The 15,525-nt window shown below is 36.7% G+C and overlaps 1 protein-coding gene across 5 annotated transcripts in view; it reads right to left on the reverse strand.

Moving 5' to 3' along the window:
• Positions 1 to 15,525, reverse strand: part of COL12A1 (collagen type XII alpha 1 chain) — a 104,821-nt gene that overhangs the window by 3,257 nt on the left and 86,039 nt on the right. For 4 of the 5 annotated variants that reach the window (XM_052678833.1, XM_052678822.1, XM_052678863.1 and 1 more), the window contains 9 exons: positions 14,587 to 14,640; positions 13,370 to 13,423; positions 12,129 to 12,182; positions 11,173 to 11,244; positions 3,972 to 4,007; positions 3,795 to 3,861; positions 2,590 to 2,778; positions 1,439 to 1,507; positions 253 to 423 (listed from right to left, as the gene is read on the reverse strand). In XM_052678833.1, the coding sequence (XP_052534793.1) occupies positions 253 to 423; positions 1,439 to 1,507; positions 2,590 to 2,778; positions 3,795 to 3,861; positions 3,972 to 4,007; positions 11,173 to 11,244; positions 12,129 to 12,182; positions 13,370 to 13,423; positions 14,587 to 14,640 (766 nt within the window). The remainder of the gene's footprint in view (positions 1 to 252; positions 424 to 1,438; positions 1,508 to 2,589; positions 2,779 to 3,794; positions 3,862 to 3,971; positions 4,008 to 11,172; positions 11,245 to 12,128; positions 12,183 to 13,369; positions 13,424 to 14,586; positions 14,641 to 15,525) is intronic. The other variant, XM_052678854.1, reaches the window with a different exon arrangement.

Raw genomic sequence — 15,525 nt, forward strand, 5'->3', positions numbered from 1 at the left:
AAAAAAAAAACTTTGTTTCTACTTCCTATTTAAAGTGAATCACACATAACATCAACTAAATCTGCACCCAAGTACACATGGCTGCTCATACGCCTGCACATTACAGTGAGGCAGGCCTGCTCATTGCAGCTTTTTCCTCTATTCAGTACGTCCAGGCCAGCAGGACTGTCTCATGTAAAGCAACTCAATATGAACAGCCACATCTGTGAAGGCTATTTGTGACAAAGAGCAATTTGGTCATTCATAACCTACCTGGGAATCCTTGGCCATTGTAAGGAATGCTAGCACATTGGGATGAATCACAATATCCTGGTGGCCCAGGAGGACCTCGAATACCCGCATTTCCAGGACGACCTGGAGGCCCGGGTGGTCCTCGTGATCCTGTGGAGCCTGGTGGACCTGTTCTGGATTCTCCCTGTGGACCTAATTTTAGAATTGAAAGGTTGGGGGGGTTATTTCTTTTAAGAGTCAGCTTGATAAAAACAACTAACATTACTGCTGTCTAGACTACAAAGTCTTTGGTGAGAAAACATTTGCATTTTATAGCTATATGAGGGTCAACAGAAAGAAAAACAAAACTAGAAATATGACTCATCATTAGTTGCTTCCCTGTGTGTGGCTTACATAAGGATTTTTTTCATGGAAACTGATTCAGTAAGGTTCCAGCCAAGTAAGAAACATCAATGAATTCTCTGGTTTATTTCCCCTCTGTGTAAGATAGGAAGATCTCAAGGGAAGCTACTAGATTAGACAAACACACTGGATTTCAATTAAAATACGGGAGTACATTAATTCTGCTACCCTGCAGCCCTAGGATAGATGAGGTAATGTTTTTTTTGGAACAGGTCTTACTATAGTTAGCAGAAAAGCAAAGCTTTGAGTAACCGTGGCTACAATTTGCTGCAAGCACCTTATGAGTCTTGTAACAAAAAAAACATATTTAGCCTAGTGAACTAAAAGCAGAAACAAATGATGCAGTTAATTTCAGCTAAGGCATCAGTGAACAGAACTCATAACAGAAAGAGCAAAAGCAACTTTGAAATCCTCAAACTCTAACATCTAGTGATTCTGTATATGGGCTTATTTTGTAGTTCTTAGACAACTTGCAGTTCTGTAATTACAAATTAAAGTAAAAAAATGGATCCAGACACTCTGAATTTGTACAGTGTATTTTCATGAAATTTCACACTTTCACACAAACAAGCACGCCAGAAGATTAATCTGCAAAGGAAAGACAAATATCTACTAGCCATATCCAAAAGTCTCTAAAATTGCCCATTTCTGCAGAGGCTCCCAGTAAATTCTAATAAAAACCAAAAACAAAGCACAAAGTAAAGCACATTCTTTCACCATACAGAGTCTGGTTCCCTATGAAGAAATGTTGCCTTTTCTCCTACTTTACTGTAATCTGATTTTAATTAAAATGAAAAATATTTACCAGGTGGTCCTGGCAAACCTCGTGGTCCCTGAGATCCGGTCCCTCTTTCGCCTTTCTCTCCAGGCATTCCTACAGAATTTTTTTAAAAAGCAATAAAAACCAAGGAAAGGAAACAACATCAATAAATATTTCTTCACGCTCACTCACTAATATTAATATTTAGTTCCAATTATTTAATAGAATAGAGCTGGTCAAACCTTATTTTGTACAGATGTCCCAGTGTGTACTCAGGGAAATACTTAATTTGGATATAAATACACTAACCTAAAACCAAAGTAGGATGTAGAGTAATTTAGTACAAACAAAATTTTTTCAAAACATAGAACAGTCTTTGAGACACTTAAAATGTCACAGAACCTTATTATTTTAAAATGCTAACAGAAGGTGTTTTCAGGCTTGCACAGTTCTGATATAAAGTATGCTTTACACTTTCTTAGAAACAGTTATGAAGAAACAACATTCAGAAAAGAGTAGAATTCAGAAATTCAATATTTCTTGCTTTAATCCAGGTCTTCTTTTAAAGACGAGAGTAAAATTTATGCTAGAAAGCATATCACTAAGACTATACTACAGTTGAGTAGCTGGAATAAGCAAAGGCAACACCGCAATACGGCACAGAAACTTTATGTCACTGCAGTGATCCAAGATAGCCACAAATTAGATATAGGCATATGCTCAAATTCTATTTAGAATTGTGTCCCTCTCTCAGGGTAGTCCAAAGGGCCAACGACATAGAACTAATTCTTTCAACTCCTTTTTGTTCTTTGTAAAGACTCACTTTCTCTCTTAATCAGATGACTATTCTGCAAAGAGTTGTGCTACTTCAAACAGCCTTTCAAGATGTAGCTGCTTAATGCCAGAAATGTTCTGAGAACATTCTCTTTCCTGGGATATCCTGTTCATGCTTGATACAGCAGCCAAAAAATTACACCAGCTTGTGTTTTATGAAACATGAGCAAGGGAAAGACAGAAGACAGCACTGGTGTAATTAACCTTGTCCTCCAGGACATCAACATTTCTCAAGCAATCCAACTGACCTAACTGGCTTAAGTGTGGGCTTCATAGTCTGACATGGCAAAGGGATCAGACTTCTCTTCTGGCAGCCACTCCACTACATCCATTGTGAAATATACAGATGCCTTGGATATTACCTCTTTCACCAGGTGGTCCTTGGACCCCAGGAGGTCCTGGGAATCCTGGTCTTCCTCCAGGTCCAGGCTCTCCTCTTGTCCCAGCAGCTCCTGGAGGACCAGGTGGTCCTGGTGGCCCTGGCTGGTTACGATTTGAATAATAATCGTTCGGGATTTGATTCAACATTTGATTGAATCGACTCATTTGGCCTTAAAAATGAAAGAGAATACTTCAGTAAATCATGTGAAATGCATGAAAGTCTTTTCTCAGAGTAGGAAGGAATCTCTTCATTAAATCCTCTCCTTATGACCATTCCAAAAATTAGTGCTGAATTGGCCCTGATTAATTAGGAAAACTTAAGATGAATGTCTGATAAGAAGGCTTGAAATAAATGGAGGAGGGAAAAAAGGAGGGTAAGTGGAACTCTGGAAGCTGACAACATTAACAAAAACTGATTCTAAAGCAATTAAAGTCACAAAATAAGCAGTTGTTTACAATCTGCTTTCTCCTCAGAGCTGTAGTCAGACATTGTTTCTACTCTGAAGAACAGAAAGGACTTGTCCCAGTTCAAACAGGGAAGAGGATCACATTTCTGTGCAGTCTTAAAGCTCTGAAGTTTTCACAGACATGGGATAAATTACTTGTGTAGATCAAGCAGGACACTGTGATGTTCATGAATTTAATTTTCAAAGAAAATTGTTTTTGAACAAGACCAACAGCATTGTGTAGCTATGCAGAAAGGAGCCCATTATGTGAGGGGCCACATCTATTCCTCCCTGATTTGTGCCATGCACCAATCCCAGCATAACCCTTAACCACGCTTTCATGGGATGCAGAGCTGCACTCTGTAACTATTCCCTGTGTGGCAGTAGAGGACTGGAATTCTATTTGGTGTCCTTACTGAAAGAAATATCATTTTTACTTGCATAGAACAGCTGACCTTGAGCACAGTATTTGCCCAAAGCTCATCTGTCATTTCCCACTAGTAAAGTACCTGCTTTTCTCACAGATTCCCTCCTCCTGAAGATAAGACCTGATTAATGTGAAAACGTATACTTAATAACATTTTTCCACCAAATCACTGGCACTGGACAACCATCATATTACTCAAGCTTGTTTTGGTGTGCAGCCAGTATCCCTTACCTTCAATGTGAATCACTGTTTTCTCTTTTAACAAGGAATCTAATAGATTAGTATGAGAAGCAAAGCAAGCAACACTGTTTACCATTTATCAGTTGTTCACAAACTTGTCTTGCAACTGCTCGCATCATGTTCTGAGAAGCAATGTCACCCTAAACAGTCAAAATCAAAACAAGGGTTCTGTTACAAAGTATCTGTGCTTTTACAGAGATAGTGCTTCATTAAAATGATCTAACAGAAAATGAGTTTAAAGTAGACTTACTCTGTCACCTTTTTCTCCCTTCATTCCAGGTGTACCCTAAAGCAAAAATATTACAGCTATTATTTCATACTACAAAATAGATGGCAGCATACTTGCACAGGAACATAAACAAAGGTGGTCCAAAGTAGAAATATTACTTAGTACAGGGGAAAAAAAAAAAAACACATTTTAAGAATACTAAGTCCTGTACTTCAGAGCTATTATCTAGAAGAACTACACCAAGACAGACAAAGACATCTATCAGATGTACTAAGTACTCAAGCATCTGCTAGGTAAAGCTTTCTCACCTAGAAATTAGGTAAGACAGACGTTTATGTATGATGTATAGATTCTAATTGTGCCATGGATCTTCTATTTTCAAGTGGTTTTCAAATCATTAAATTAAACCAAATTATGTCCATTGATACTTGGGAACTTTTCACTAAATAACATAGGTTTTTGGTCCAGGAAAGGGATTCATCAGATCAATGCATCTCAAGCCACATTCTGTCAAGTAAAAGCTTAATCACTCCTGGGGTGAAGCAGCCCTGGGACATGCAGTTCCAGAAAACCTTCTGACTCTCAAGAAGGCAGACCTGGTCCTCCTTGAACTTTGTATTTCAGAGATGCTAAAGGAGGAGCCAAGAAAGAAGGGACAAGCAGTCATCTTCTGTGCATAATCAAACACGCAGATGGAGAAGAAAAAGACCGGAAGAAAAAATTCAAATGAGGGACAAAGAAGCTGATATCTTCTGACAGAGGAACACACTGGAAGTTTTAAAGCTGAATTTCTAGCCACACATTTCTGTATATGTTGAATATCCTTGTATGATTTATATGTGACTGTTTATTTTAAGTCTTAAGCCAACTGAGAATTAAAGCAGAAAAGATAGGAAGAATAGTATGTGTCTAGGAAGGGGTAGCTGTCTCCTTGAACCCACACTAAAGAAACTAGCTGTGTTAAGAGTGCTATGCACAGATAATACGGAAGACAGAGATAACTTTAAGTGCTTATTCTATTTATTGTGACAGCTTCCCCACCATCTTGCAAGTGTTTCTAGTCTTAGAATAACTAGAGCTGCTTTATAGTTGTCAGCATTTGCAAAGTACTAATTGTTGCCTAAAGCTATTTCTGTCTGCCTTTGAATACTGTTTTAGTTTCTTTCATTTTCAAAAGTATTGTATAAGAAACCAACCAGGAGGATTGATTCTAATTTATATGTATATGTGTGTGTCTGTTGCTGGAAAAACATCATACCATCTTACCGTAAAGATGTTTTTAAGTGTGAACTAGACATATGCACACACAATTTACTCTACAAACACAGTTGTGCAAGCACCTCCCGCACAGTGCCTGAGATTTTATTCTTATGGTTGCATTCCACTGCTAGTGAAGAAAAGCATCAAGAGAGAAAGCCATATTTTCTTAGGAAAATTTAATTGCAATGCTTGATATGATATGATGGAATTGTAAAGATTTTCAAAATAAACAGTGGTGATCTTAGAAGAATTTTTATGGCTTATTTTGGCCTATTTTATGTGATATTGGCCACAGTAAAAATTGTAGATACCCATTTAAAATAAGAGAACATCACATTCACAGTCAACTTGGCTTTAGTCACTGGGTCACTCTGAGATATTTAAAAATCTGCAAAGTGTTTTAAAACTCCTCTTTCAGTTTTGACATCAGAAATACAAAAGAAATATATTATTAAAGAAAATAATAATAAAACCAACCCTGTATTTACCACAAGTCCTGCTTAGGGAGCTGTCATACATATGGCCCTTCCAATGCTCTTCAGTATTCACAGAGGTAAATGCCATGTGTGTGACAAATTCCAGAGTTACACAAATAAAACTTCACCCTAAACAATGTTTCCTGAAGTGGCCAGTGTGAGTTTTACAGGTGATTTCAGTGCAAGCAGAGTTAAGCCACAGCTTTCTAAACATCTGTCCTAAATTCATCTGCCATATGTTCAAAGCACACCACTTGTTAGTTCAGCAAAAAGGTACTACTGTGAGTTCAAATAAGTTTTTACTTGTAGATTAAATTAAAATTTGAGCATAAAGTATATTTCCAGTGCTCTCCACATAGGTACACAGACACCTAAGTATTGCTGTTTTTTACATCTTAATATTTCTTTAAGGAGTCTGTTTACCGCTATTAGCAAAGCAAAGGCTGTGTGGGCTGCAGCTGTTTTTCATAACATTCTTACAGTACCCACAAATAAATTTCCACACAAGACAACAAAACATTCCACTGCAGTCATGGAGAATACAGTTCAAATACAGTGGCATTGTTTCATAAATTTCCATCAAGGTTTTGGACCAAAAAATCCCATGAGCTATGTCAAGGTGTGAACACAGTATGCTGTCCGAACTTCTCTGCAGCAGTGATACATGCACTTTCCCTCTAACATGCTATGGAAGACATGAAGCATTAATGAGTTAAGCAGTCGTTATATAATTTATTTGCATCATACTCATTCATGCAAAATTAACTATATAGACTCAGAGAAATATTTGGAATGGTCAGACTATGAAAGCATCACTTTGCTAAAGATGACAATTACTAAAAGACAGTTTGCTAAAGAGACAGTTACGAATATGCATCCCATACGCCAATAAAACTGAGGCATATTCTCTCTCTTTTGTCTTTTTCATTTTTTTTTTCATTTATCTTTCATCACTGATTCATTCTTTATTATTTCATTTCATCCTAATAGGCTAGATATTATGAAAAAATTCTTTTCTGTGAGGGTGGTGAGGCACTGGAACAGGTTATCCAGAGAGGTTGTGAATGTCCCCTCCCTGAAAGCATTCAAGACCAGGTTGGATGGAGCATGGAGCAACCAGAGGTGTCCCTGCCTACAGCAGGCGGCTGGAAATAGATGATCTTAAAGGTCTTTCCCAACCCAAACCATTCTGTGATTCTATGATTCATTTATATTATTTTTCTGTGAAGACAACAGGAAAAAAAGGTCTATCCTTCAACAAAGCCATATGATGAAACAGACCACAGATCTGTAAGTGCCATAAGCAAAATAAACTTCAACAATTAAAACCACTAGGAAAATGTTACACTGTTATCTGTTATTTTCTAATGAAAATCTGTGCTAAATGTTGATGTCCTGAACCTCTAAAAGATCTGTACTTGGATTCTCAGTTCAACAGACTTGTCTTGGTTCTACCTAATGTCTTGGTTCTAACTACCATGTCTCTGAAATATCTATTGATTAAAATTACAGATTTTTTACTGCATAAATTATTAACAAATAACCTGGTGCTCTTCTCCTCCTGCTTACAATTTAGCAGTTTTTGCAATTTCATGAAAGTCTATTTACTTGAATTTTTTCTGCTGAGTACACATTTCTAATTCCTACTCATTTTATTGTCATTCCTCTCAAGGCTTTGATAGAACAACTTTGTTGTTGTTTTGACCAGAAACTACTCAACCACTGTATCTTCACTCACTAGTTAAGTGCAATCTTTAGAAATCAGATTATTAGACTCCGATTTCTAGTTCATTGTCATGGCAATATTTTAATTCCTTAAAATGCCCTCTTCAAATGAGAAAATAAAATAAAATAAAATAAAATAAAATAAAATAAAATAAAATAAAATAAAATAAAATAAAATAAAGATAAAATAAAATAAAGATAAAATAAAATAAAGATAAAATAAAATAAGCAACAAGCTTAAAATGTTTAAGGTTATATTCTATTTCTGAAACTATTTTTTCCAACTAGTCAAGAGTTCTTCAGACTGCCTTCAGCCAAAAGCCATGATGGTAAGACAAGATGTTGCTCCAGTAACAAAGGCAAAACTTGCTCCAATGCACTGCAAACAAATGTCCTCCAGCTAGAAAAATGCTGAGGCTATTCATTAACTGTAAGCAATATACAGTCAACTTTACAATTCACTGAAATCCACTGAGCCTCATTATTCAATTTGTGACCTTGCAAAGAGACAGTGACTTAGACTTATGGTTGGAAACACCTAGGCTATTCCTACCTAATCTTAAAACATAAAAATTAGAAGATGACTGCCTATGTTAGCAACAAAGTTCATTTTTCACTTGGGTATATTGGAGACATGATTTCAAAAAGATAATTACAACTGCAATTATTGAGTTGCTATTTGCATCTTCCTCCCACTTGGCTACATTCTTCTGAATTTCAGTTTATTTTCTTTTAATAGATGAAACCAGGCAATTTACCAAATGTTCACCAGCATTTTGAGAAGCAGCAGCTGCTGCTGACATTCTACTTTGTTGATATCCTGTGCTGAAGGAGTCACTTGGGGTCAGCACAAGGAAATGCTAGTTTGTGCTGCATGTGGGATTTTTCTGAGCTGTGGGATGAAGGCTGGGGCTGCAGCAGAATTCTACAGCTGAAGATAGACAAAACAAAAGAAAGTTCCTATTTTCACTTTAAAAGATAATGCATTCAATTGTTTTCCCCAAATGAATGCTTGCTACCCACAAGATACGCCACTTTTCTGCTTTCAAAGCACCATCTTTTTGATACCTCATCTAGGATCTCTGCATAGCTCGATGCAAAACTAGTGACTACACTCCAGCAGAGAATGGAAAATGCTTAAAAAAAATGTATTTGACTCAGAACAAACGTCTCCTTTATGAGCTTAAGATTACCCTTTAAGTTTTCACAGTCTGTTTGGTTCTGGAACCGTCAGTCCTAATAGCACCTTATATATAAAACATAAAAGTCTTGCACTGTTTCCTTAGGATTTCCTAGATCAACAAAGTCAGACCCTGTTGTCACAAGCACAAAGTCTGTTTTATTAGCAAGACAGCTCCACCATAAGAAGGAAGTCTGCTCACTCATTCATTTCTGTATTTTTTTCCTCATGCCTACAAACAGTACCAATCATTTCTCTACTTTGATAGTCCAAAACCTTCTATTTTCCATTACATTTATACATAGAAAGTGTACAGCCATTTCTTCTTCATCCAGTATCCTCTTCAAGCTTAACAGCCCTTTCTTAGCCTTGGAGGTTTTTACCACATGATATATGTGTGTTGGCTTAGTAATACCTAATTCTCTCTCACTAACCAGAAAGGCAGATGAAAGATATTTCAGCCTTTTCTAGAATAAACTGTATAGATTATTGACTCAGTTATGCTCTTCCTTTCTCAGTCATTTTGGCACTACACTGAAAACCCACAAATGTTTCTCCTGGAAGTACCTGAAAAGCAGATTATAATGTCAGATTTCCTATTTCCATGACAGTAGAGTTAATGCCTTAAGCTTCAACTTGTTTCAGTGTCAGTATGTGCTGAGACAGAGAAATGTTGGACAGTGATAGGACAAAGAGGGATGGTTTTAAACTGAGACAGAGGAGGTTTAGGTTAGATATTAGGAGGCAGTTTTTCACACATTCAAGGCCAGTCTGGATGTGGCTCTGGGCAGCCTGGTCTGGTGGTTGGAGACCCTGCACATTGCAGGGGCTTGAAACTAGATGATCATTGTGGTCCTTTTCAACCCAGGCCATTCTATGATGATCCTATGATTTTGTGTTTACAGACACATTAGTGGTGCGGTCTGCCTCAGCTTAGCACCTTAGTGGTTTTTCACACATAAGGAAAGAGCTTCAATTGACTACATTCAATGGGAAAAAAAAACTTTAATTTTCATGCAACAGTGTATTCTTGGTCTGGATGTTCTGTGCTGTACTTTGTAGGGGTCTATAATCTTACTTGTGAAACCTTACAGATTGTTTAGATAGAATTAAAAATGGCATGATCTAGTTGAGAATTATTTGTATTTCTCAGCAGCAATGTGAAGCCTCCTTATTTGTCTCCAGGACATGAAGTTACAAATTCAGCCAGGCATGAGCTATGACTCAGGACATTACAAGTTGCACTTGGCCATGAGGCTGCACCTTTGGTATTCTAATGCAGGACACAAAGGAAAGCATTGAAATTCTGTCCACCAGGAGTTTGATAAAACATCTGTGCAAGGTGCAAGCCAGAATTCCTGCTGGGATCTGTACTAGAAACATAAGAATTGCTAAATACGATGCACAGTGTCACATTACAAGGAGCAAAATAATCGGAAAAAGACAAATTCTAGCTGAAAGGAACTCAGCATAGGAAAACCTATGCATGGTGCTTAGACAGGCACTGACTGCCTTATAAGCAGATTCCCTTCTAGTCACATTATTTACCTTCAAAATATCTGTTCTGCTGCAATGGGCAGCAACTCGGTATCCAAGGTGAAGGAAAATTCAGATAAACCTGGTACTTTGGTGCTCATTTGTTGGTAAACCACAGCACTTTATGTCCCAGCTGTGTTCATCAACCATATAACCTATCACAAATATTACATGAAGCAGCTTAAAATCATTTCTAAAATATCTAGTGTCCTCTACTGCAAGGAAAATGGGATATACAGGCTGACAAATGCAGACATTTCAGCAAAAGTATGAGAAAACAACCCAGCTCCCTGATGCTCCTAGGAACTTAAAGTTCCTAATCATCAAGCTGCCTACCCTATTGTATGTATTCCTCCAAATTATCTATCTGCCATATACTTCAAGGCATTGAAGTGGGATGGAAAATTTTTGCTGACTAACAGACATTAAGATACCAAAAAATGAATGATTTCACATTTTAGTTGTTGTCTCCACACCTGGATCAAACATAATTTCTCAGAGATCCTATAAATGAATCCAGTTCAAATTTCTTCTGAAACTGTTGATCTTTCACCCTTTTAAAAGTGTACTTACTTTAGAGGTTTGAATAAAATCCATGGAACCTACTCTCAAATAGTCTTAAAATCACATTGTAGAAAGCCAAAACATTTGCAAACAAGAAGTGATTATATAACATTACCAAAGATTTTCCATCTTCAGTCATGTACTTTTTTACTACACAAACACACACACATGACTTTCCAGCCATTTTGCTGACCCCGTTCTTCAAGCTTATGCAGTGTAGGAATATATGTCTTGGCACATGATAGTCTACAATCTTTTTAGTGGAAACCAGAGACCACAGTTTCCAGCCCCAACTATTAAACTCAGCAAAAAGTCATACTGTAAAAATAAAATTTTTGAAAGAAGACTTGTGGTCTTAGGTCAGCTTCACTGTATTAACCACTGTCATAAGTGCAATACAAGCATTTAAAATAAGGGTAAGTTTTATATTCACCAACAGTGTAATTTTAAAATTGATACTCCAAGTGTATCATTATCTTACTGGTGTCCCACGGTCTCCTGGTTTCCCTGGCTTTCCACTTGGACCAGCAACTCCTGGAACTCCTGGGGCACCCTATAGCAAAAGATATGTAAAATGAATTATAGAAACCCACTCTGGTATAAGTGATGATAAGAAACGTGCTGTGGTATTAAAAAGATCAGAGCAGTACTCAAAAGGGCTCTCATCAGTTTCTTCTTCTGTTTGGAATATGCCAAGCTTGAAAAATTCTCTCCAGGAAAAAACGAATTCTTCATGGAAATAAGTTCTTTTATGTAACACGCATTTCTGAATCTAAAGATGCAGAGATATCTACTGAATTTTCACATATCTCTTAGTGATAGGTTCCTGAAGGAATACAATATGTTTGTGCCTTCTAATTTTTTCCTAGCAGGTGTGCAATCCATTTACAAATCCGTTACAAGTCCATAAAATTCATTACAAATAGATTAATATAAATAAAATATCAGTGCTAGGTTATGTGATAAAATCTCACCTCTACATCCACACAGTAGCACAAAAAGACAACAGTAGGGAAAGCAGGAGCAGTCCAAATTAATACCCTGCCCTGGTAACTCCAGGTCCATCACAGAAACTAGTTGGTATCAGCAGATTTAGCAGAGCTTTAAAAGTTTGTGGTTAAAGAAGGAGATAAAGAGCTTATTTCCTTTTTTAATACTGAAAAAAAAAATATAAAATTCAAAACCACTGGAAGTGGGTAAAAGCAATGAAAACGGGACTTAAACTCTCCTGAATATTTATGAATAGAAGCTCTATTCAGGCTGTGAATGAATGAGCACCTCACTGCTCACCTGTTACTAATAATTCATCAGATCCATTTGGGATATTAAACAAAGGATCCATTTTATATTTAACATAATTTGAAAATGTTGTCATGGCTCTCTGTTAGCTCAAGTCTCTTCATTCATTGTATACCAAAGACAAAATTATATATTTACCGCTGGTCCTGGTGGGCCTCTGGGACCTGTGGGACCATCTTTTCCTGTGAAACCCTGTTCAAAAACAAAAGCATGATAAGACATTAACCTAAGATTGTAGCAATCCCACTTAGAATTACTGAATCACAATTCTCCTGATTACTACTAGCATGTATTTTTAAAGTTATCCACAATGATATTTACAAAAACAGCCATAACAGCTAGAGCAGGGAAAGGCTATATATGAAACAATAAGCTTGAGCCAATTTAGATATTCAGCTGCTGTTGATTAACTGAGGATGGAATTAATATGTATTAAATTAATATTTTAAGAAAAGGAATTGCTGCTGTATACCAAGGAGGAGGATTTCTTTTTCTGTTCTCTCACTTACAGATTAACTGGAAAACCGGAAATTTCTACTTAAATGATGAATAACAGAACATCTCCCTCCCAGCTACTCTCCCTTCAAAAAGGAATGTCAAGAAATCCCATTCCCAAACTAACTAGTGATAATCCATGGCTTGTTAACGACCCAACATTCCCATGGTTCGTTCTTTGACAAATGTCTATCATGTGCTGCTCCATTTGGATTTCTGGCTATCAATACCCAGAAAAGCGCAACTATAAATGCATATATCAGATATTACTTCAGACTGTCAAAGTCATTGCTTCAGTCATCTCAAGAGTATGAAGACAAAAGAGATTTTCTCAGCTGGTTCCAAGGAAGAGAGAGATTGCAACCTGTAAGCATGCTCTTGATTATGAAGACATTTCAGAATTCCATCTTAAGAAAAGTTCTTAGCTCCAAATAATCGAGGGCTAAGGAGAAAACTTGACCTTCACACTAAGAATGTTACAGACAGATTGTTTAAGGACATAAATTTTGCAGATGTCAAGACAAGCAGAACTTTCATGAGATCCCCTACAGCAGTAACAATATGTGAAAGACAGCAGGATTGAACACCTCAATGCTCATCGGGTGCAGGCACCTGAGAACCTGTTCAGGACACAGAACAGTCAGTCTTGCAATTTTTAAAGAAAGTATCCTGCTACTCTAAGGTTATCTGGAGAGATTTTCACCTGCAAGTTTTTCCAGTCCTTTTAATTTACCTCTTCTGTTTGGATATAGATAAAAGGACTCTCTTTGATAAAGTACTTGAAAACAGAAAGCTATGATAAAGAATGGAAAAAAGAAAAAAAAAAAAAAAAACACTCCACCATATTATGTGGTCTTTCAGGAAGGTAACTGAGGAAAACTTACCCTTTCACCTGGAGGTCCCACTGGGCCAGGTGGACCAGGTAAGCCTGGGGTTCCCTAGAGAGAAAAAAGAAATGATAAACTGCATCAGAAACCAAACAAATTTATCTGCTATGCTAATTACCCCAGTGTCTATGCACACATTTAAATATTAGTCTTTAATTTCACTTTTTGACATTTATTTAAAAAATTGTTTAGGAAGAACAATTTATTTCATATATATGATACAAGAGTCTTCACCCTCACTTGCATTTTTACTGCATTCTCTTAAATTTCAAACATAATTTTTGAGTATTACAACCAGAAGTCAGATATATCATAATTATTCCCTTTACAAGCATGTCTAACAGATGTCAGCTAATCTTTTAACAGGTGCTAAAGTCGTTGGTTAGTGTGTTTCTAAAGAAACGAAAAATTAACTCTTCCTTTATTGCTTCTTTCTCTGTTCTATTTGTAACAGCATTTCTTCATAGTGGTCACTGTAAATTCTCTTCCTTGTAGCTTCTGGGTTAGGAATAAATACAAAAATAGTACATGCAGGAATGATCTCACTCAGCACTGTAGGAACAGGGCAACTACTGTAGGAATCAACACTGAACAGCCTTGTATTATATTATATTCCCCGTTTCTGTCTCATCTCACTGTGCATTTAACTGTAGCATGTCTCTTAGCATGTTATTGCTGTCTAAGTGTATATTCCTCAAAGTTTTAAGGACTGAAAGCACGCATAAACAAATCACACAATTAGTTGTGGAGCTCATTAGCCTAAGAAAATCTGAATTCCAAAAATAGAAGGCAATTAGACAACTCTAGTGAAGAAGTGCCCTGCAAAGGTTCTGCAACCTGTAATTTAGGAAGACACTTATCTACAAGGTGGTCAGAAGTTAAGAGACTTTACTGTGTAGATATCAGTGTACTTTTCCTAATCCATCAATCTTTCTTTGTACATTCACAATTGGCCTGATGTATATTTGGTTTGACTCAATACAGCTGTTCTTTTAATTTTGCTCTGTTTTGAATGGTTTAGAATTTTCTACATTTCAGATTACTAAGTGTAACATGATAGTGTCTTCAAAACTATTGCTTAGGAGGGTATGAAAAAATTCCTAGTGATGTCAAAGGCAGCTGTCCAGCAGCCAATCCACATCAGGAATAGTGTATAGTAGCAATAGGGGTTTTGTTTGTTTGTTTGTTTGCTTTTAAATTAAGAATTAACTTACTGATCGTCCTGGTAGTCCAGGCTGGCCAGCATCACCTTTCATTCCTTGACGACCCTATGATATTCATAAATGTTCATTAGAGATTCTGAACTGCAGACCAGAGTATAAAAATAACTAATCACTGTAAGCAGACATCAAAAATTACCCTAACACATCTCAATGAAGAAGTCCATAATCCATCTATGTACTATGGGAAAAAAAATAGATACATATACCTCTTGATTGAAGTAATACTCTTAACATTTGCAAACACAAGACAACTGGCTGATATTATACTAAAAACACAGGAAAGAAGGAAGGAGCACAGATTTCGATAATGAAGCATCAGAGACTTTTCAGTAAGAGAGACTATAATATTACTGCCTCCACAAGCAGCAAGGTAGGAAAAGGTAATATGTTTTCACCTCCCCTATCTTTCTCAACTGATAAATGGAGCCACCCACACTCATAAGAAAAGGTAAATCTGGGTCTTTTTTGAGTATGACATTTTTTTTCTGATCTATACACTAAGACTTCTAGGACACGAGGTGTGGGACCATATAAAGAAGCACTGTATTGTCTTTCACAACCTGCTTGCATTCCACATATACTGTAATGCTGTAGTACAGCTGTATAGTTTAAGACCACATGACATGAATTTGAAAATACAATACTTAATATCATACAATTTGTAAGCATAGCCTGACAATGCAAATTGCAAATTGACATGAAAAACAAAATTCCATGACTCACAAGGGCTGTTATAACTTCTCCTTAACTAATGAGAAGTTCCAAGTATCATGTCAGTTCTGTTGCTGTTTTCATTTTCCAAAGGTGTTCAAACTGAATATGGCAAGTGCTTTTATATCATGCATATAAAAGGAATATGTTTGGCCTTTCTTGCTTTTTGGTATCTTTATGGTATCTTAACAAAGCTTTTCCTTCCTGCATCTAACAACA

Source organism: Tympanuchus pallidicinctus, unplaced genomic scaffold, assembly GCF_026119805.1.
Source record: "Tympanuchus pallidicinctus isolate F22 unplaced genomic scaffold, pur_lepc_1.0 scaffold1, whole genome shotgun sequence".
Classification (NCBI taxonomy): Eukaryota; Metazoa; Chordata; class Aves; order Galliformes; family Phasianidae; genus Tympanuchus; species Tympanuchus pallidicinctus.